General features: G+C 38.5%; 2 protein-coding genes across 2 annotated transcripts in view; both read right to left on the bottom strand.

Moving 5' to 3' along the window:
* The window catches only part of LOC123755078 (dynein axonemal heavy chain 3-like), a 116,017-nt gene extending 92,131 nt beyond the window's left edge, over positions 1–23,886 (bottom strand). Inside the window, 14 exon segments of the mRNA XM_069332650.1 lie at positions 222–400; positions 940–1,117; positions 3,028–3,227; positions 3,723–3,839; positions 5,291–5,385; positions 7,556–7,700; positions 11,633–11,780; positions 12,527–12,687; positions 15,314–15,448; positions 19,463–19,539; positions 21,035–21,243; positions 21,806–21,870; positions 23,180–23,305; positions 23,848–23,886. Coding sequence (XP_069188751.1) covers positions 222–400; positions 940–1,117; positions 3,028–3,227; positions 3,723–3,839; positions 5,291–5,385; positions 7,556–7,700; positions 11,633–11,780; positions 12,527–12,687; positions 15,314–15,448; positions 19,463–19,539; positions 21,035–21,243; positions 21,806–21,870; positions 23,180–23,305; positions 23,848–23,886 — 1,874 coding nt within the window.
* Positions 16,744–19,495, bottom strand: LOC123754978 (trypsin-1). The gene has a single exon (XM_045737336.2). It carries the CDS (start codon positions 19,360–19,362, stop codon positions 18,115–18,117), a length of 1,248 nt encoding a protein of 415 aa, XP_045593292.1. The 5' UTR covers positions 19,363–19,495; the 3' UTR covers positions 16,744–18,114.
* Positions 23,887–24,311: the final 425 nt, after the last annotated feature.

Genomic DNA, 24,311 nt, shown 5'->3' with positions numbered 1-24,311 from the left:
ACTGTTGGGTAAACGGAGGCTACAGAGTTAAGGATTGGCGCCCAGTTAATCCTCCCCGAACAAGAAAAGAACCCAGGCCTTCTTCTTACGTAATTATTTAATTTCTCTGTATCTCTGCGTGATCTTATGTGTATACTGATGAGTATACCTATGTGTACCTGATACATTAGAGTATTAAACTACACTAGTACACGTCTACTCTTATGGACAGAGGAAAACACCTGGGAAGCATGTTGGGTTGTTCAGTGGCAACTAGGGCATGCGGGTCCTTCACAGCAGTACCCATCAACTCTCTCCAGGTGGCATCCACACGGGTGAACTTTCGCCCTTCCACAGGCATTTGCTTCATGATGTCCTCGGATGAGAAGATGGGCTCTAGGTACAGCCAGGTCACTTGGCACTATGAAGAATACAAACTTTCATAGTGTCAATGGTTATTACAAAAGTGGTGTGTTAATTCATAGTTAGAGCTAGATTTTTTGTTACTGTGGTAATATCTCTGGTTAATATAACTAATAAGATTAGCAAAGAGACTGAACACCACTGAGACCACTGTAGGCGAAACCTACTACAGGTACTGTAACCTAGAACTGTCAAGATATCTTCAAATTCTGGAATTAATTTGAAAGATCCAACCAAGTTAGACATTACCTTATACTAAAGCCCAACCAGGCAAGACAGTACTATTTACAAAATGTATTCACAATTAGTATATGCATTAGGCTTTTTATCGTTGGTCACTAATTTCGACATTCTTGATTATTTGGTTACAATTACTGTTTATGTACTTTAATCAAATATATACATATGTTTAGAACTTAAACAAATAAATGTGTTATGGCATAAAAACACACACAAAAACAACAAGACAGTTCTATGCAGTAGTACGTGCAGCTGGCCACAATGTCTATGGCAGTATTAAGACCAGTATCACCTCACCTTAATCCAGGCATCCAAAATGTCCTGCATGGACAGGAGCTTCTCCTCCCATGTACGGATCTCTGCTTCAAATGGCTTAACATATGGTGATCCTCGCATAGTCTGAACTTTCTGGGTGTGCTCGTCAAGTAGCACTTGGATGTCATCCACTGCTGCCAAGATGGACACTCCTGTTTCCCTGAAGAGCAGAGAGGGCCAAATAGATATTGACAGTGAGCTAAGCCATCTATAACCTAGCATTTTGCTATGCTATTAGTGAATCTAAAAGTATTAAATAAAATTTTAATGTTTATATACAGTGATACTGTTTACTGAATATGAATTTTAAATAATCATGTGATTATATAAAATGGATCAAGAATAAAAGTCAAATGATGTACATTGCTAATTGTCAAACATTTCAGAGCATCAGTTCCATCTTCAATGCTAAAAGAAAATGCAAATATTTACAATGCAGGAAACTTTTAATTTAAATTATGAGACTAAATGTGAATGCTCATAAGAGGAGAAATAAGCTGGCAAAAATCCTCAGGAATAATAGGGAAGGCTTTTAACAAGCCTCTGGATTTCTGTCATCGAGGCCACTGGAGATTACGGCCACGAGATTATTTCACAGTACATAACCCCATGATGGGCAAAGAGGTTATTCCATAGTAACTAGACATGTTTTTTGAGAGGAAACTACAAGTGTAAAAACTGATTAGGTTCTTGTAGTCTATATAAATTTTTAGTTTATTTTAACCCACATTATGTTGCACGAACCTATAATGAGCAATTATGAAGTACAGTATTGTAAATAGCTTTTGTATCATAACTTATGATGTGTATTTAATTTTTAATAACCTTCATCCATATTGTTTATGATTAAAGTTTAATCATAGACATCATTATTCTTTTAACATCTTAATTACAATAATTATGAATAAACTAGAGATAATGATTAAGTTTATGATTAAACACGCACTGTATTTAGTGCTACCCACTCCTCCAATATATATGCCTAAGCCATGCAACTTCACCATTGTAATCATTGTACCTGTTGATAATTCTCAAATTTTACTACAATGTACCCATTAATATTCTTCAAATTTTGCTAGAAATTACCTACTTAAAATTATCTGTTAGATTAAGGACCTGCCTGAAATGCTATGTGTGTTAGTGGCTTTACAAGAATGTAGAAACATCAATGCTTTGTACTCTCATAAACCCAATGTGCCTTCGTGTATATATATATACAATATAAATAAATAAATAAATAAATAACATCAGGGTCTTTGGCAGTGAACATACAGTACTTTATTTATTTATTTATTTATTTATACAGTATACAAGAAGGTACATTGGGTTTATGAGAGTACATTTCAAGAATGTAAAAATTTCATTCTTGAAATGTACTCTCATAAACCCAATGTACCTTCTTGTATACTGTATAAATAAATAAATAAATAAATAAATAAATAAATAAATAAATAAATAAATAAATAAATAAAGTACTGTATGTTCACTGCCAAAGACCCTGATGTTATTTATTTATTTACATATATACAGGAAGGCACATTGGGTTTATGAGAGTACAAAGCATTGATGTTTTTACATTCTTGTAAAGCCACACACTCATAGCGTTTCGGGCAGGTCCTTAATGTAACAAATAATTTTAAGTAGGTAATTTCTAGCAAAATTTAAATGTTGCTTCACCTAGTAAGTTGACAATTAAACCATAGCAAATAACCCACCAGGTAGCTATGGTAAGCAAATAATATATAAAAATATTTTAATTATAAATTTATAATAAATTTCTTCTTACACAATATACATTGAAACATGTTACAGTGGTCTATTAGTAAGTATACAAATTACATGTTGTACAAAGCTACTAATATGCAAAATACATGTGGTTCAGGCAGAGATCAGTAAATCTGACAATAAAATGCATGATTTCCATTAAGAATCAAATGCCATGCAAATCTATCCAGGAAGTCCAGACTACACCAAGAATTAAAAACTGGACTGATTAAGTAAAGAAAAATAAAGTTAATACAGTTACAAACAACTTTGAGGTACTGAATTTCATAAGAACAAAGTGCTAACCTCCAGGGTTTAAACTCAAAGACGACATTGGCCCACTCTCCCTTCATTTTTTCTAATGCCTTCTCCAAACTAAACTCTTTGGAAGCTGCATGACTGATTTCCTCAAGCTTGCGTTGGACAGAGGGCAGACCAGCTTCAATCATGTCAGCCAGGGAGGTCTCTGGTGTCAGGTTGAGCTCGGCACCCAGATGCTCACCGAGCTGCAACACAATCACATGACACACAGACACAGTTGTAGTGGATGCCAGTGTGCTGCTCCAATGTGTATACTACTATATCAATACTACTATTACCAATACTACTGCAACTGCTCCTTTGCATAGGTGTAATTAACAGTGCTGATGTAAGCATTTGGAGAAATTGAATCAGATGAGAAAAAGAGAAAGAAAAAAGGAAATTTAATATTACACTAAATAAACAAGGTCCTTGAACAAAGGCTATGGAATAAGGGTGAATGCAAATACAATAATATCTGTTTTAAAAGAGAAAGAATAAATTCAGCAAAGAAACTAAGGTGGAATGAGTATGGTAGTCAAGGATCATATAATACTGCTGGAGGTATAAGGAATAGGTACAGCATATTAAACATGAAGACCCAACATAGAAAATCTATGTTTAAAGACCCAACATAGAAAATCTATGTATATTGGCTACAATTAGATTGTACAAGTTTAGATGCATGTTCATGTATTCACCTGATTCCAATGACGGTCACGGAGACCAGGGTTGCAGATACACTGGAGGACAGGTACATGGAGGCGGAACTTCTCAATGCGCTCCTTGACATATTCTGCAACACGACGTGACCCAACCTAGATATGCAATAAGTTATTACTTACATAAAATGGATGAAATAAGGTATTGGGTAAAAGAAATGGAGAACTTTTGCATCTGGGTACAGCCAAAATTTGGTAAACATGCTTTGCAGAACTCGGACATTTCTTTGATGTGTCCTTCAAACACATTACTGATGCTGGTTAAAAGAAACAATACAAGAATATGGCATGATGTCATAAAGCTTGTGATCATGATGAACATGAATTATGTAAATTAAGCTTTCCCCCTAACTACTACAAAGTGCTACCTACAAGCTGTTGCCATTCCACATTTTGTTGCTAATGTTTTGTTTATAAAACCACCAACATCCTTTAAATTAAAGGGCTTTATTAAACAGCACATTCAATGCTACACAAGTGCAATTTTATGATCAATACTTTATTTTGCATGAAGTTTACAAGGATTGGTGACACCGAGTTTCAGATGATTTTACATTTAATTATATAAATTCTATCTCGTATTCAGAGTGAACTTAACAACTTCAAAGTGTCTTCTATATTTCATAAAGCCACTAATTAGCCAAAGCATTTCTGATATAACTGCTGACATGGATAATAAATATCCCATCACTCTGAACTTGAATATATAAAAGAAACTATTTAAACAACCGTAAAATTACATAAACAAATTATTCACAATAAGGTACTGTATCAGTAAATGGCATCACAGACAGAGTGATCTATCAACACTTTAAAATATAAAGTCCCAAGAAAACATGCAAGACTTTTGAAATAATTTCTCTAAAATTTTAAAATACAAATTTTATAGGCTGTACTATATGATAGATTTATTTATTGATCTTTTGAGCATTAAATACAAAAACAATGAAGTGCTAATTACAACTGATGCAACAACAAACACTGATCCTCCAATTATTAAAAACAAAATTAAGTAACAACTTGCTAAACTTTCCACCTGTGATTATGGTGTTAATCATCTAAATACTGTATGTACAGGTATAATCATTTAAAATCATTTAGAATGCCTCGACATCCAATTTAAAAAATGCTTTAGAAGAAAACAGAAATGAGAAACCGAAGACATTAAAATCTTATCAATATGACCGTGTATATTTTACATTCCTATAAATATTTTGGAGATACTGTATTGTACTTATTTATTATTAATGGAGGAGTTATTTAGATTTTCACCTGTCTCTTCTAAGAGTGTTTCATTACCAACCCATTATTCATTATTCACATATCCCCGAGACACGTTAAAGAATTCTAACAAATATGGAGGATTATTAATACAGAAACTTATGTATTGGTTAGAAAATCACAGACTCGTATCAACAAAATGTATGATTTATCCTGCCCTAAAACATAATACGTAAAGAAAAGACGCTTGTAAAAACTGCTTCTTTAATAACCATATTACGAGTTAAACGTAATCGGTGAATTTTCACTTCGTCTTCCACACCCACCTGGTCCATGAAGGTCTTTGTGAGTTTGTACATGGTCTTCCACATGGCCTCCACTTCCTCGTTGATGGCTTCCGCATCTAGCCCAATGAAGGGACCTGGTGGATGTGTAAAATAGGTGAGAAGAGCAGGAGAGGAAGGTTATTTGAGAAAAGTTTTTGAATTTATCTGAATTTACCTAAGGGGCATGGGCTCCTTGTTTGTGTTACTTATAAATTATTATTACAGTATAATAATATTTATTTACAAGAAGGTACAATGGGTATGTGAGATTACAAAAGATCGGTATTTTTACATTCTTGCAAAGCCACTAACATTCATAGATTAAGGACCTGCCCAAAATGCTAACATATCAGATAAGATGAAGCAAGTAATTATCAATAGAAGGCACTAAGCCGACAGGTAAGATGAAAAGGTACAAAAGGGACTACATTATAGAAAAATTTATAACTACTGTACAATATAAATTAACAGATGTGATTTTCTTTCTTCAGACTTCTTGGGTAAATGCCAAGATTTTGTTGAATTTCAAAATCAAATTGGAAACAATTATTAAGGCAAATGGGAGCACCTTAGACAAGCCGCTGGCTTCCTGTCCTAGTCGAGGCCCCTTTCGTTAGTGGCTCTCGGTTAAATTCAGGTAAATCTGATCTGAAGAAATTGTCTGGATCAACATCCTCCAAATCATTAAAAAAAAAAAGTATTTAAAAAAATTTAATTCTGTTTGTTAAAACCCGTATACAGTACATTATTATGTTAGGCTGTATTAGCGTATGTTAAGATGTATTGGGCTCATTTGGGTTGGGATGAGATGGGTTGGGTTAGGTTGAGCTGGGGTATGATTGTTTCGGACTCGAGACGATTCGACGAAGCTTGTTTTATAATTATTTATTTTGTTTGTTAAAACCAAGTATATTGTTATGCTAAGATGTATTAGCTTAGGTTATACTGTACTTCACTCGGTTAGGTTGGGTTAGTCAGGTCGGGTCAGGCTAGGTCAAGTTAGGTAGGTTTCAAAAATCCGTTAGCGAATATTCTTGTGAACAATGTGACTTGTATAAGCTCTAATTTGGCAGCCTTATATTCATGTAATTTGTCACTTACATATTTATCACAAATAGTATGTTCTTGTGGGCATGCATGGTTATAGTTTAATACCTACTAATGTATTATTTGGCAACATCCACATGCAGCATACATTTAAGGGTCCCTGTAGTACAGTCGAGTTCATTCTCGACTCACAACTGAGAATTCAGTGCTCAAATCCCGGATAGTACAGAAATGGTTGGGTGTGTTACTTATCACCTCATGCCCCATTTCCACCTAGCAGTAAATAGGTACCTAGGAGTTAGTCAGCTTGTTGGATTGCATCCCGGAGAGGGTCAGTAATTCGACCCTCAGGGGATGATCTCGAAATAAGCATAACATGCACAGTAAGTATAAACTGGTTCCCCCCCCCCCCCCCGACAAAATTAATTAAATATATCAAACAGATTATGTGCCTCTAACCTTTTCCACTGCCACCCACAGGATGGGTATTGGGTGTATAATAAATGAACAAATTAAACTAACCTTTCATTACAGAAAACAAAACATAATAAAAGACCTGTAGACAAGAACCAAAGGGAATATGATTCATACATACAAAATACTAAGGGTTATCGATGCAATAATAGATGTGGCCCTCAGTTAAATCAGATAGATGATGTTTCAGATACTTTAGGATGTTTTCATGGCAAGTACTCAACTAGTTGTGCTGGGGGGGGGGGTTGAGCTCTGGCTCTTTGGGCCCGCCTCTCAACCATCAACCAACTGATTTTTTTCTACACACACAAAACCCCTCCCCCCCCCCCCCCCCCCCGCCCCCAGGAAGCAGCCCGTAGCATCTGTCTAACTCTGCTACCTATTTACTGTTAGGTGAACAGGTGCATCAGGGTGAAAGAAACTCTGCCCATTTATTTCCACCTTTGCCAGTGATTGAACCTGGACCCTTAGGACTATGAATCCCGAGCGCTGTCCACTCAGCCGTCAGGCCCCAAGGCAGTCTTAGACCTACGGACCCTAGGTCCAAGCTAAGTCTAATTAGATAATCCACGTAGCCTTTATTATAAAGTCTAGTGTAGTTTACTAAACACATTCGGTGTGATCTTGATGACGAAATCTGTTTATTTTTAAAGAATATAATTACTACTGATAAACATTTCATGCCGAGAACTGCACGAGTAACGAGGTGGGGGAGACGAGTGTGATACTCGTTCCGCAGCTTACCATTGTACCAGCGCTCGTACTTCTGGTGAAAGTCGTAGGTGGTGTGCCACAGCTTGTCGTATGGCTCCTTTAGGGCTATCATGGACTGCAGCAGCGGAAATTTGGTCATCTCCCAGCTCAATAGACTCTGCTCCTCGTTGATTGCCTAAACAGAAGAAAACTTTGACTCGTCACGTCCCCAAAACTTCACTTTATACCTGACCTATATACCTTTGGCATTCGTGAACTGTAACATGGTACAAATAATCTATCCAAAACACTACTGTACGTGACTTTAAAATCCAAAATGACATAATAATGCTTTAATTCTAGAGACAAGGACTCTTATTAAATTAAAAATTGGGTGTGTCCCAATCTCATGTGTACGCAACTATATTGGGTCAAAAGAATCGTAGACCTACAAGGCTTACGGCTTATGGAAATTTCCATATTTGAAGTTTTGATGATATAGGTTTCAATTTAGTAAGATTAGGGCACATTTAAACACGTCATTAGGACACTGACATGGTTTTATTTGATCCCCGTTATTCAAGGAAAACTCAGTTCACACTCGTATGAAACAATAAAAGCAAGTTATCCGGGAATTCGAACCTAGGATCCATCAAACAAACTTGTCTATGTTCTATTTTGTCAATTTTCCATTAGAAACGTGTATGTCGTTATTTTGTACTCACTGTTCATTCTAGTGTTGTGCGTTCCAACTTCTTTAGTTTTTCTCATAGCTAGAACCCTCCCGTACACGTGTCTTTGTGTGTGTGCGTGGGTGCGGTGTTGGAGGGTGTAATTAAGTGCGTGTGGTAGATGTATGTGTGTGTGTGTGTGTACTCGCCTATTTGTGCTTGCGGGGGTTGAGCTCTGGCTCTTTGGTCCCGCCTCTCAACCGTCAATCAACGGGTGTACAGGTTCCAAAGCCTATTGGACTCTATCATATCTACACTTGAAACTGTGTATGGAGTCAGCCTCCACCACATCACCTAAAGCATTCCATTTATCAACCACTCTGACACTAAAAAAGTTCTTTCTAATATCTCTGTGGCTCATTTGGGCACTTGGTTTTCAACTGTGTCCCCTAGTGCGTGTGCCCCTTGTGTTAAATAGCCTGCCTTTGTCTATCCTATTAATTAATTCCCTTGAGAATCTTGAATGTGGTGATCATGTCCCCCCCTAACTCTTCTGTCTTCCAGCGACGTGAGGTTTAATTCCCGTAGTCTCTCCTCGTAGCCCATACCTCCCAGCTCGGGTACTAGTCTGGTGGCAAACCTTTGAACCTTTTCCAGTTTAGTCTTATCCTTGACTAGATATGGACTCCATGCTGGGGCTGCATACTCCAGGATTGGCCTGACATATGTGGTATACAAAGTTCTGAATGACTCCTTACACAAGTTTCTAAATGCCGTTCTTATGTTGGCCGGCCTGGCATATGCCGCTGATGTTATCCTCTTGATATGGGCTGCAGGGGACAGGTCTGGCGTGATATCAACCCCCAAGTCTTTTTCTCTCTCTGACTCTTGAAGAATTTCATCTCCCAGATGATGCCTTATATCTGGCCTCCTGCTTCCTACACCTATGTTCATTACATTACATTTGCTTGGGTTAAACTCTAACAACCATTTGTTCGACCATTACTTCAGCTTGTCTAGGTCTTCTTGAAGCCTCAAGCAGTCCTCCTCTGTCTTACTCCTTCTCATAATTTTGGCATCGTCAGCAAACATTGAGAGAAATGAGTCTATACCCCCCGGGAGATAATTTACATATATCAGAAACAGGATAAGACCGAGTACAGATCCCTGTGGGACTCCACTAGTGACTTCACACCAATCTGAAGTCTCACTCATCGTAACTCTCTGCTTCCTATTGCTTAGGTACTCCTTTATCCACTGGAGCACCTTACCAGCTACACCTGCCTGTCTCTCCAGCCTATGTACCAGCCTTTTATGCGGTATTGTGTCAAAGGCTTTCCGACAATCCAAGAAAATGCAGTCCGCCCAGCCTTCTCTTTCTTACTTAATCTTTGTCACCTGGTCGTAGAATTCTATTAAGCCAGTCAGGCAAGATTTACCCTCCCTGAACCCATGTTGGCGATTTGTCACGAAGTCCCTTCTCTCCAGATGTGTTACCAGGTTATTTTTGGTGTGTATGTGTGTGTGTGTGTGTGTGTGTGTGTGTGTGTGTGTGTGCGCGCACACACAAACATATATGAGCACGTGAAGAAAACTATTTACCCACAAGTTTTGGATACACACAGGTGCACCGCCCACGGTCATTGCAGTCCATGACGTAATGCAGAAATTATGGTCCTCTCCAAGGAGTAATTGACGTTGCTGGCCGGCATTATATACTGATCATGGAAGGCTCTATATTACTATATATAGCAACTAATATAACAGTTCAGCGTAAGCTTTCATTAAAACCTCTTTATGATTATTTACTATGTACTCTTCAAGGGAAAAACTTAAGTCAGAAGGTATTCATCAAACAAAGTGTCCCATCGTAAGGTATTTACTGAACACGTATATCACCCGAATATGCCATTTTCCACACATGCCCGTAGTAACAGTTAAGCGACACTTATAATTTTTCTTCTCCCACAGCTGCCTCCTACCGTAGACTACCCCACACTTTCCCACATGCAAAGCAAATGGGTAACTTTTATTTATAATATATCATTAATTGTAAAGATGTATTTATAAGAATAAAAAAAGAGTAGTCTTTCTTATAGTGATATTATTAACCAGTACTAGGAAAGATAAAGGTTCCGCTATTCATAATTTGGCTGTAGTACCATATAATACGTAACTTCAATACAGTTACCTCTCCTCCCACTGCCTTATAAATCTCTAACCCTGTCCATGGAGGACAGAAGAACTTTCTACCAAGGACTTTCTACCACAGACGTGTGGCCACGTCTGTGGTAGAAAACAGATCAAAAAAACTGCATTATCCTTCTGAAGGCCGACCTACCAACTTTCCAAATATGTTATTATTCCATTAATTATGAAGACACACCGATTCTTCCTCTTATTGTGTTGTTAGCAATATTGTGAAAGAGAGAGATGGGTGAAGTGACGAGTGAAGACATTTCCACGTTCCGCTTCATGGTGTCGACACGGATTTCCTTCATAATAAAGTTATCTCGGCCCCGCAAGTCCTCTAATTCCTTGTTGTTCTAATTATATACATGGGTGGGGAAGGGGGGGCAAGTGAAGACAAACGGGCAGACCTGGGCAATGCCGGGTACTACCCTCCACAGAACAAAAATATATTAATCAAGTAATCACTAAATGTTTACCAAACAAATGTTTTACTCAATAAATACTTGTTTGGAGAGCATTTGATTGGAGTTCGTCAGCAAGCGCTCAAAACTCATATGCTCACAAATATGATTTACCCAAAAAAGTGTTCACCAAACATGTATTCATCAAGTGTTCACAAAAAAGAATTCATTAACCAACAAAGTGTTTATTAATCAAATGCTCATCAAGTATGATCATCGCACAATGTTTAAACAACTGAACATGTGTGACTATCCGCCGATGATAGTTCGTATAGAGACATATATACATGTCATACTAAACATAACATTCATACTCGGGTGTTAACCCTCTCCCACGGTCACTCACTTGGTCTGTCACATGTAATCCCTTCATACTTTCAGCATTTTTAACCTCTTTCAGCATGCACAAGAGGAGTTAAATATAATCCACATCATCTGGCACAGCCCACCTCACACTACCCATCACGTATCATATATACAGTCCACCTCATTCACAGCCTAGTCAATATACAGACATATCCAAACAGTCCACCACACAGACTAACCCCCATCCACAGCCAACTGAATATCCAATCCACGCTCCGTGTAACATACACCACATGCAGCCCACCCCACACAAAGACTAACCCCCACACAATACTCCTAACATAAACCCTGAAATAACACCTCGACACATGCTACACTCAAAACACAGCACGCCCACACACAGCACGCCCACACACAGCACGCCCACACACAGCACGCCCACACACACAGCACGCCCACAGCACGCCCACACACACCACATTCCATAAACAACTCACCTGCAGCTCGGTCTTGGCCTCCTGGAACTGCATGGTTAGGCGGTCCAGCATTTCCACGTTCCGCTTCATGGTGTCGACACGGATTTCCTTCATAATAAAGTTATCTCGGCCCCGCAAGTCCTCTAATTCCTTGTTGTATACTTGAAGACTGTGGAAGGTAGCTTGGAGATACACACGAGTAATTTGTGTGAATCAAAACATGATTCACACGGGTAATCAGTGCGTGAATCGACACGCGGTGCCGAAGAATCACGAGCACGTCGCTAGAGTTTTAACTCAAGTAGATGTAATGTAATGAATGTGGGTGCTGAGGACATGAGAAACACACAAAAGCAAATGGAAGAGAAAGTTCTACTGTAACCGAAAATATATATAGCTCTGGGAGTTACACAGATCGTGGTTTCCTGAATCCTCGCCAAACGGGCAACATCAGCTGAATATACATGGTTACCCAGGATAAAAATAGTTTTTAAAAATCAGAAAATGTCATTCAGGACCTTGTATACCACTTTAATCAATTTAGGAATATATGTGGCATTATCATAGAATCCTCATTTTATTTATATCTACCAGTATTAAACAGAATATCTGTCTTTCTGTACGATGTATGAGGCCAGATGCTTGGAGTTAGCCTCATTCAACTTTCACACACGAAACATGGTTGTATACGAGTATCATAGGCCAATAGGCGTTGGTCCAGGTGCCATGCTATAAGAAATATTACCATCTATAGGGACCTCTGTGTTTTTCAGTCTTGAAATAAAATCTGGCACGTATTTTCCGTAGAATTGTTACGCTTAATCCCGGTCATTTTCATCCCAAAAATATGTTGATGTACATGTGTAAATATATTACATATTAATCTACTCTTAGCATTATACTCTAAAAACTCACGTTTTCTCGAAATTTGCGACGCGAGCCTTGAGTGCCGTCTCCTTCAAGTCTCGCTTATGGGAGAGTCTCGTCTCGGCGAGTCGAAAATCCTCCTGTATTTTGTGTGGCCAGGCATACATGCGGTTGATGAGAGGCACCTGGTCCTCTGGCACCCGTCCAAACTGTGTCATGGAAGGGAGAATTAGAGATGATCCGTATGACACTGACTTCTTGGTACATGTTCAGTGTAGCGGACCAGAATGTGGTGGACCAGAGAGTAGCGGACCAGAATGTGGTGGACAAAAGTGTAGCGGACCAGAATGTGGTGGACAGAAGTGTAGCGGACCAGAATGAGGTGGACAGAAGTGTAGTGGACTAGAATGTGGTGGACAGAAGTGTAGTGGACTAGAATGTGGTAGACAGTACTACATATTGACTGATTATCCTAGCCTGCATCAAGCTGGACATATATGCATGATAGGATACAATAAATCGATTACCACTGAACAAGACGTGAAAATATGGATTGGATCGAACCCGCATACGTTATACCCGCATATGTTAATATGTATGTGGGTTCTGAACATATTGAACAAGTACATTAATTTCGTTTGGTGTAAAAAGTTTAGTTTTCAATATGAAAAAAAGATAAAAGGTTCGTTAAATACTGAAATGTTCTGCATAAACTTGAATCACATAAGTGACATTTAATCAATATCACATCCCTACGAATCAACGATTCAACGATTATATAACACAAGTAAGCTCTGGTTTTATTAGTAGTAAATCCCATATCGTAATTTTAAAAAATTAAGTATTTTTCATCTATTCGTATAGAAGATTCAGCTGCAAAACTTATATGTTTCTATACCAAAATCCGAAATTTAATGTGCCGTGACAGAGCATGAAGAAAATTGTAACGAGAAAACTGTCTTCAGACAACATACAGCCCCTCTGTTTAAATCTCTATACATGCTACACATACACTCACTCCACTCATTCTCTTGTGTTATTTACATGTAAAAAAAAAACTTGTTCCTAAATACTAATCTTGATCTGAAACGTTTCCTTGATAGGTGTAATAGAACATATGAGCATCACACCCGAAATATCTGACTTGACTGGATTGACTCTGACACCCTCAGAGTCAAACTAAATCTGTATAAACACTCCATGCAAATAAAAGGATCCAGTCCATAGAACTCACTCCCTAATGAATTCAAAATAGGTTCAATCTATGCCTCATTCTAAAAGTAAAATACAAAAGTACCTAATTTCATCCTCATAGTTTCATCCTCATAGCCCAGGAGGCCTGGACGACGTCCGGGCCGCGGGGACGCTAAGCCCCGGAAGCACCTCAAGGTAGTTTCCTACCTTGTGCTTCAAACTCACACTATCTTGTGGTACCCACTCCCCAAAATTAGTACTCAGAATATACTGAGTATATCCTGAGTACTTCAATCTTCACCAGTGTCAATTTATCTTGAAGTTATATATTGAAATACAATTTTGGTACAATGTACTTTTCATCTTATCTGATCTACTTAGTTTAAGAACCTGCCCTATGCGGCTTTACGAGAATGTAAAAATACCAGTATTATGTAATCTCACAAACCCATTGTACCTTCATGTAAATAAATAAATAATATTAAATTACATAAATAGAGATATGACGCACAGCATATATACACACAGCATGTATATATGCTGTGTGTATATGTATGTATGAAAGTGTATTCCATTTCTTGATATATACGAGAGTGCATTTTGCTTATAAAAATATATTTTAATTAAAATGGTTTCCCCACTCCTAAATTAAAATTTCGCTCGACCCAGAAATTCTGTTTTGCCGTTGTTGTTTTTTTTTTTTGGGGGGGGGGGGGGGTGCGTCCTAGCAGCTGGTCCTGGCTGTTAGGGGGGGGGGGGCTTTGCCGGATCCCCCCCCCCTCAACATCCGGCAGAATGTTGAGAGGGGGGAGGGGAATCATACATAAGAAATGTAAGAAATCATACAAAAGATACATAAGAATCTTATGTATCCCTATACCAATGTCTTTCTATCCATGTACTCTTGTATAATTAGACATGTATTCTTTCCTGTATCTTTACTCACCTAGTTGTGCTTGAGGGGAGTTGAGCTCTGGCTCTTTGGGCCCGCCTGTCAATTGTCAATCAATCAACTGTTTCTTCAAATATATTTGATATGTTCGTCACACCTGGGTTAGGTCTGGTGTTGTGGCCCACGGGAGAGTTTATTTATTTATATACAAAAAGGTGCATTGGGGGTCAAGAGAGAACATAGAAATGAAGTTGATTTTACATTCTTGTAAAGCCACTAGCACGCATAGCGTTTATCAAGTTATCAAAGCTGCCGTAAAGGCTAACTGGTCAACCAGTAAATATACTTTAGTCCTGGACTGAACTACTTAATATTATAAATAGTTTCTTATTAATATCATAATTAATATTACTTATTAGTTCAGTCAGTGCTGTGGCAAATTTAACTGACGTGTACTTTTGTATTATTTTTTCATTACAAATTCAAAATACAAATTCAAAATTTTGTATAGTGTTTGTATTATTTTTTACTCTGCTTGGCTCCCAATGTCTATTAGTCAATTTATATTTGCAAGAAATATTTTTGCGTCTTAAGAATATTGATATGTCGAAGTCTTTGATGCATTTTTTGTAATGGTTGCGAGAATATTAACACAGAAAATTTCCCAGTAAAATGTTAGTATTGTTATAAACATCCTTTCTAGTGCTTCGGAGTTCATCATTTTTTTTTAATAATTGTAAACAAGTTACCGGTCGTAAGGCTGGGTCCCCGGCGACTGGATGGGGTATCTTCAACCCGTCCTCGACTCTAGTCCATTCCATCCAGCGGTCGACCCTACAGACGCATTCATAAATTTTTACATGCTCTTCATTCAAAACGGGAATTTTCTCAAATATAAATTAATATAATATATTAGCCTGTTGTGCATATATAGGTATAGGTTAGGTTAGGTGTTTAGGTTCGGTTGGCGATTATTTGTAGTACGTGGGTGAAGCATTTACAGCTTAGTGGTTCAAACAAAATTCGTCAGTGAAGCACTTGTTCGGGAAGTGTTCGAACGAAATCAGTTGCGAGTCGTGTGTATAAAAAGGCCTTCCTCCAAACAAAGACTCAAAAATCATTCCATGCACCCGCCAAACCCCCTGTTTATGAATGAAAAACTGTTTACACACGACTCACAACTGTTGACGTTTGAACAGCTCCGGAACAAGTGCTTCACTGACGAATTTTGTTCGAACCACAACGCTGTAAATGCTTCACCCACGTACAATTGGCCAACAGAACCTAAACACCTTACCTATGCCTATATATACACACAATATGCTAATATATTATAATATTAATTTATGTTTGAGAAAATTTCTGTTTTGAATGAACAGCATGTTAAAATTTATGAATGCATCTGTGGGGTTGACCGCTAGCTGGATGTAATGGACTTGAGTCGAGGACGGGACGGGTTGTGCAGCCCACCAGCAAGCCTGATTACACCGTGGTCTTTGTGGTTATCTGAGATGTGCTTCAGGCGAAGATCGAGGATGTTGCAGGAGTGCAGATGTCAAGTGGAATAGTCTTGGTGAAGCTTGGCAACCTCAAGATGTTTACTGACTGCTTACGAGAGTTTGAGGAGCCGGTGCTTTCCCCGCCACGGGGTGAAGAGACAATACAAGTGTCGGAGTTCAGCCAGCATTTCAGTTTCGCCTCGGTTCGAGACTTTCCGTTTAAAATGACAGAAAAGACGATCTCAGGTGTAATTGGGCGGTTTGGAAAAGTGCTGGGTGTGGCCTCGAATTGTTTTTCTTACAGTATGAATTTCAAGGGATTTCTGAGTTCTCATCTTTCCTCCCTTCCTGAATTTCAAACAAAAAAAAATTAGCATGAAAAAAATTTCATGCTAATATGAATGTGATTATTGTTAGTAAGTGTTCTGGTTGTTCTGTGTCTTTGAGGAGTATTTTGATTGATTTTAATTATCTTCGTACATATGTTATTTTATTAGTAAACATAAAAAAATGTAAACAAAGACGCCAATGGGTGGTTCCAAAGTAATTACGTAACAGCTTGATGAATCCAGATCCCGGTCTGATAGGGTTAAGGTTTAGAAATCTGGAGAGGTTCAGAAATTCAACTACCTGGAGTGTAAGAATAGAGAAAATGTGAACTACCGGAATAAAAGATAATATTTATAATTCTTTTTATTTAGTATAAGTATAAGTATGTTTATTCAGGTAAGGTATATACATACAAGTGATGTTACATTAATGGATTGATATATAGATAGAGCTAGTACATACAATGCCTAAAGCCACTATTACGCAATGCGTTTCGGGCAAGAAAAACATTAATATCTAGAACTTATTTCTATATAGAGTGGATCTCATTCATATATTATGGGACAGGAAATAAATTTTGCCTTAGAATATGACACACTAAATATTGTACTTTCTAAAATAATTTGTTAATATTGGGTACATTGGGGATTAACAGAGAACATATTGTATTGACTACATATCCTGCTGCATTATTCCTTGAAATGATCCTCATATTTTACTTCATTGAACCAATGTATAACCCTGGAATGTTGTCATAATGTACCTAGTAATCCTTTCATTGTTGTGTATTGTTATTATTCTAATCTGCTTTTGTGTCAAAAGTTCTTGCAATGTTCCTGTAAACATTTTTGACGATTTGCTGTAATTATTCTACTTAAAATTATCTGTACCTGTACAGTAACGCTGTAAAGTACCTGTAAACATTTTTTTGTCAATTTTGCTGTGAATTGTCTAAAATTATCTGTTAGTTTAAGGATTTGCCCGAAACGCTATGCGTGCTAGTGACTTTACAAGAATGTAAAATCAACTCAATTTCTATGTTCTCTATTAATCCCCAATGTACCTTCTTGAATATAAATAAATAAATAATAGGTATTGAAACGCTTTAACTTTCAGTATCTTGTTCAAAACTTTTAATGTATGCACTTCAAGCATCCAGATTTAATAATTGTATGGTTTGTAGATCTTTGACTAAATGAGGATAACAATTTGTTTTATGTGATGAATAGTTCGAAGAGCCAGAGAGGAGAGGCAGTGCTGTTAGTAGAACCCATTCCAAGGTCTACATTTACCAGAGCCCATCACTAAGTATTCACTTGTTGGAACCCATCACCAGGTGCTCACTTGCTTGAATTCAACATTAAGTGTTCAGTTGCTGGAGCCCATCTCCAAGTGGTACTAATGTTGAAGCCCATCACTGGTCAATGTCAGCCTGGATTTGAATTCATAGTCTAGTCTCATTACCTGCCCTTCATCTCCTGATAACTACTTATCATCACAGAACCCAAAACAATTGTCTCATGATACAATTGTAACGTGTAACTGTAAAATCATCTTAATCTCTAAGATACGTTGGTTATTCCTACCATGCAGATTAATTACTAGAGGATATTTTCTATTCACAGGAATAGGAATGACGTCATACTTAACGTTATTTGTACGTAACGTTATTTGTCAAAGTTTCACTTATTTCATATTATAAATTATTCACATTTGAGTGTTTAAGAACAAAACTTGACGGAGGACTTCTTCTCTATCCACTGCAAATAGTTGGCAACTTTGGTGTAGACACCTGGGAGAGACTGCTTGGCACAGCCAATACCAAAGGATATCACTCCCACTAAATAGTAATTCTCCTTCTTCAGCCAGCTCAGTGGGCCTCCAGAATCGCCTTTGCATGCATCGTAACCTGGCAGATAGGTGCATATCATGTTGGCCGTCACGCTCTCATTCAAGTGCGCCTTACATTCATCAGTTGTAAGGATGGGCAACTCCACCTCCTGCAAGACATCACTCTGCTTCCCACCTTCGCTGACAGTTCCCCAGCCAGTCACCGTGCCGTTTTCCCCGCTCAGGTTATACTTGACATATTGACATGGAAGACAGATCGACCTGATGCCTGCATTGTACTTGACGGACCCACTTAAACGAATTAGAGCGATGTCGTTATTGGCGGTATGAGGATTGAATTTCTCATGTACGATCTTTTCAGCGACAGTTATGTGCCTTGTGAAGGGTGTATTTTCTCCCAGCTTCAGTTCGTGATCCCCCAAACTTACAAAGATATCCTGTACAGTGAAAGGTACGACACAATGAGCCGCCGTCACTAACCACTGGGAAGATATTAACGCTGCACCACAGAATAACATTCCGTCAGACATGCGGCGGACACCTGCCTGCCACGGCCACTCATTCACAGCTGCATCTTGACCTCCCACAACTCTTGAGGCTCCCTTCACTCCACATTGTTCAGTAATACTGGAAGTTACGGTTTTAGGCGAAATAGTAGTGGATGTAATGATCTTGTTTTCCACCGTAAGTTTGCAGTTGAAGCCTGTATAATAATCAAAATAGAATATGGGACTGGCTTCGAATATTGCACCGAAGCTGTTATTATTTATGAGGACATTTAAAGTACCGGTGCCACAGTAGTACTTGCCGTCTACATCGTAAATATTGGCACTGGGAAAGACCCAGAATGTATCGTCTTGGCACTTACTACTTGGTTTTACATGGAAAGTGGGACAGATTAGCCTCATAACCGTGTTTGCTGGTGAGGAGACTGTCCAGATGCATTTCAAAGGCCTTGGGTAAGCGTAGGGATGGTTGGGAGAACGAATGGAGATAGAATAACCAACTTGGAGATCTGCGTGTCCTCCACAATAAACGGAACGAGCCAACGTTGGGCCAAAAGCAACAGTGGCGATGGCTGTTGCCACAAACACGCTTATCCTTATCAACGCGGTCATCTCACTCAGTCTGCTTAAGAATACAGTTCACCTGCCACCTTTATAGCAACGCTGAACGGTTATCGGTCCACTGCGTGGCGTGCGCCGGCAATACTCCAACCCTCAGCACTGTTGCTCTGTTAGCTCTCGACCAATATGGCTTGATGAAGAGAGTGGCGGCCTCAATAGTCATAACACCTGCGCACACCTGAATTACCAATGAATTCTCGGTATGTCTGACTATTTATTTACGACCATAAATATAACACTTAACCCGTCAGTTTATATACAGTTTATATATTATATATATATATATATATATATATATATATATATATATATATATATATATATATATATATATATATATATATATATATATATATATATATATATATATATATATACACACATAAGTTAATGATAAATGAATTGCAGGAATAAGGTCAAGGAGATTAGTTAGAATCAGGTCATATCACCGCTACTGAATAACAAAGGAATGCACTAGGCAGTGATGTGGTGGAGGCAGATCAGACAGTTTCAAATATAGATATGATAGAGCCTAATAGGTTCGTGAATCTGTGCACCAGTTGATTGACTGTTGAGAGGCGGGATCAAAGAGCCGAAGTTCAAGCACAACTAGGTGAGAACATCTTTCTAATGAGAACAGTTGCCCAGTACAAAGAAATGTTAAAGAAGCTGAACTAAACAAAGCTAAAAAAATACAACAGAGGAAGAAGGCATAACAGAGACCTTAGCTTTAAAATAATAGGAAAATTAAATGAACTAGACGACCACCCTAAAAGATTAAACGATGTGATACATGTGTACAAGAATAAATAATGTACATGAATAATGTGCCTGAATAAACATTTGAATTTGATACATCGGGAGTCATTGCATTAAACGAACGACGACTGAAACAAGCGGTACCAGAAGTGGGTGCTAGAACTGAGACTTGATCTTGTACGAACAAATAGATGAGTATAAATAGGCGAATACATACACACAAACACACAACACCGATATGGTTTTGTGTTAGATGGAATTAAACTAGCTCTCGAGCCCATCTAATATCATTCAGTTCATGTATATCCTTTCTTTTTGAGATATATACAAGAGTTGTTACATTCTTGTACAGCCACTAGTACGCGTAGCGTTTCGGGCAAGTCCTTAATCCTATGGTCCCTGGAATACGATCCCCTGCCGCGAAGAATCGTTTTTTCATCCAAGTACACATTTTACTGTTGCGTTAAACAGAGGCTACAGTTAAGGAATTGCGCCCAGTAAATCCTCCCCGGCCAGGATACGAACCCATGACATAGCGCTCGCGGAACGCCAGGCGAGTGTCTTACCACTACACCACCAATTTCTTTTCTGTTTCTTTACTTAAATCAATTGTAATAGAAAATAAAAAAAAATTACTTTTCGAATTTACTTTTAAAACTAGTCCGGTGGTCTGTTTAAAACTATAAATAACTGATATCTACTTGATTGAGAATAACCAAAAATCATACGCTATATGACCTACAAGCACATTACCCTTGAATGGGCACAATATACAAAAACAGTAATTTATCAATACATAGACAGTGCTTTGGAGTTAAACTGTGCTCACAAACTGTGCAAGTAAGCAGGGAGCCACATATATGGAAGGGTGACGAGCCGCATGTTGGACACACCTGCTACACACCTGCTCTAGGTAACAGGTGAGGGCAGGTGCTCGACCCTACCTGTAAGAGGAACATGAGCCGGTCAGTGGCGTTCTGTATCTCCTGGAGGAGCTGCGTCATGGTCTGGGAGGAGCAGATGTGCAGGTAGTTACTCAGCTCTACGATCTCCGCTGTCACGTCCGTCACCTGGCTCAGCTTCGTCGACATTTCGTCAAATGATCGACATACACTGTAAGAATTGTCGACACTATATCAACACTTACATTAAAAATTACTTATACTATACTTATATCATTACTTATACATTTGAGGGACTCGTTAGTACAGTTGGGTTCGTTCTCGACTCACAATTGGGAATCCCGGCTTCGAATCCCGGACGGGACGGAAATTGTTGGGCACGTGTCCTATCACCTAATGTCTCTGTTCACCTAGCAGTAAATAGGTACCTGTGAACTAGTCAACTCGTTACAAAACTCCAGAAAAACTGCTAAAAATTCTACGGAAAAACATCACCGATTTCAGACCATAAAAATCACAGAGGGGTTACTATAGATGCTGATATCTCCTAAATGGTGGCACTGGGCCTGACTCTGATGTTGTCATTGCTTTAGATTCAGCTACTCGGAACAAAAAAGTTCCGAGTAGTGCCTGACTCCGATTGGTCTGTCACTTATATATCCCAATGTGTTAGCTTGGAAAGTTGGGTGAGGCTAGCCCCAAATGCCTGGCCTCCCACTATGGGCAGACATTATATATATATAATGAATCAAGCATAAAACTAAGTTACTCACTCCTTGTCGTGCTCCTTATTGCGAACTACGAAGTACTCCAATATGGACGCCGTCAACTCCCTCACCTGTGAAACATATAAAGGATAATTTATACAACTTGTCTGTAAAACATTTTCTAGAGAAAAAAAGAAGATTAATTGATTAAGAGCATTATTCACATAATGTCGACTATATTTAATTGACTTGTTAGGTAGAAACGATTCAGTCTTAAGAGAAATGATAATTACCTACATTTAAATGTAATGCTTTATAGGGTTAATATCTTCAGTAAAAATATCACCCCTTCTATATTCATTTTTGTCCATGCCATACACCTTTTTTTTGTAGTCATGTCTACAAATTGCAGAACTGAAGCTGAAGCGTAATGTGAGACGTGTTAAAAGAATATATATCGTAGGGGAGTATTAGAGTTGGTGAGGAAGAAAAGGGGGGTTGTAGGTGCGGAACATATAGCGTGTTGGGAAGTTTCGCAGGAAAAGAGCCATGCTGTACCTATTTTCAGCATAAGATTAATTTTTTGGAAGATAGATTCAGGAGACAATCTTGTATAACGTAAGACTAGCTGGGTTAGATACTCCCATGATACCGTGTTTATACTCCTGTGATTATTGCAAGGAAATATTTCTCAAATGCAAGCAAATATTGCTCAAATACAGGCAAATATTGCTCAAATACAAGTAATTATTGGTCAAATGCAAGTAATTATTGTTATTACATTTGTTACTTTGTAACGTCTTCAAACATCGATTTTTTCACTTAGTTTAAGTATATCCGTAAGATGGTGGGTCTGAGTACTGAACCCTGGGGTGAAGAATCAATTTGAAACATTCTGACCTGCACTTCTGTTTGTCATGTACTTTATAATCAGCAGAATAGTATTCAGAAAAATACTGGTAGCTTTTCCATTTATAAAATTAATCTCCTGTAAGACATCATGTCAAAGTCCTTTTGACAATCTGGGTTTATGTAGTGTAGTGAACATTCTCTCCAGTCTTCCCCATCACTCGTCATACTATCATAGGACTTTTAAACTGGTTAGACAACAAGACTACGAAGAGACTTATAAGAGTTTCTTTTATCTCCTGTAACGAATTAAAACAGTAAGATGATGATATACTGCGTGCAGGCGATGAGTCACAATAACGTGGCTAAAGTATGTTGACCAGACCACACACTAGAAGGTGAAGGGACAACGACGTTTCGGTCCGTCCTGGACCATTCTCAAGTCGATTGACTTGAGAATCTTGATCTTTATGGGCGACAATCGACTTGAGAATGGCCCAGGACGGACCGAAACGTCGTCGTCCCTTCACCTTCTAGTGTGTGGACTGGTCAATATACTGCGTATTCATGTGTGTGTGGAAGGTACATCACCTGTTGGTGTAGGAGGTGGTTGATATCGTGACAGTTGAGAAGGACGAGTCCAAGAGGTACGTAGTCCCTCAGCTGCACCACCTGGCCGCCCAGCTGCTGCAGCGTGGCCAGCAGCTTCTTGCCCTCCTGGAGAACACCAACAAAACGCTGTAGCACCAGTGGCTGACACCGCTCTCCTCAGCGTAAACAAGGGCCAGAGTACTAGATGTTGACTACTATGTGTTAATATTTTATTTAAATATGCAATTTCGATTAATATTATTTATGTTAATAATAAATATTTGTTTGAATTCTATGACAGCTATTTAGGGAATAGATTATTTATTTATTTATTTCAAGTGAAATGGATTTTAATTTATTTCTAAATTACGGTTTAAAAAGCGTTTGATCACCATGACTGACTCTGTGGGACAACCCAGGATAACTTGTTATCCTCGCCTCATCAAACCGACCAACGACGAATACAATAAATAGAGTTATTTAGTAGGCTTGGTTAATTATTACTTTTTCCAATGTCTTCTAAAGTCAAATAAAGGATCTGAATTTTAACTATAGTCTCAGAGAATGAGTCTGGACTGATTATGACAGGAGGTATGTCCCAGGAAAGACAGACATGATGACAGGAGATCATCTCTCGTAGCAGCTGGTGTTGGCGTGTCCCATCATACATATTCACACAGCTTCTGCAAGTTCTCTCCTAGAGCCATTTTGATGGTTGAGTACTAAGATAATTCTATTTTAGATTAGCACATCTGAATTACACAAATGTTTGTGTGTGTGTGTGTGTGTGTGTGTGTGTGTGTGTGTGTGTGTGTGTGCGTGCGTGTGTGTGTGTGTGTGTGTGTGTGTGTGTGTGTGTGTGTGTGTGTGTGTGTGTGTGTGTGTGTGTGTGTGTGTGTGTGTGTGTGTGTGTGTGTGTGTGTTATGGAAATACATGCTTCTCGAGAACGTATTATTTAATACATGCATCTTTATCACTAAAGCTAAACAACCGAAGAGTAATAAGAGAATTGCGGATCGTCATGTTGGCCGCATTAACAATGTAAAGGTGGACGAAGGGAACATTTCCTCCTCTGGCTGCATTCCAATCCTTGTGATGCACATGCCTGTTCCTTTGACTCTGTACACAGTC

Source organism: Procambarus clarkii, chromosome 28, assembly GCF_040958095.1.
Source record: "Procambarus clarkii isolate CNS0578487 chromosome 28, FALCON_Pclarkii_2.0, whole genome shotgun sequence".
In the NCBI taxonomy this organism is placed as follows: domain Eukaryota; kingdom Metazoa; phylum Arthropoda; class Malacostraca; order Decapoda; family Cambaridae; genus Procambarus; species Procambarus clarkii.
The sequence above is the reverse complement of the archived record's forward strand: the minus strand, read 5'-3'. Positions and strand labels throughout refer to the sequence as shown.

Bases quoted from the DNA above. Each gene is read 5' to 3' on its own strand.
- LOC123754978 (XM_045737336.2), bottom strand. From the start codon at position 19,362: ATGACCGCGTTGATAAGGATAAGCGTGTTTGTGGCAACAGCCATCGCC.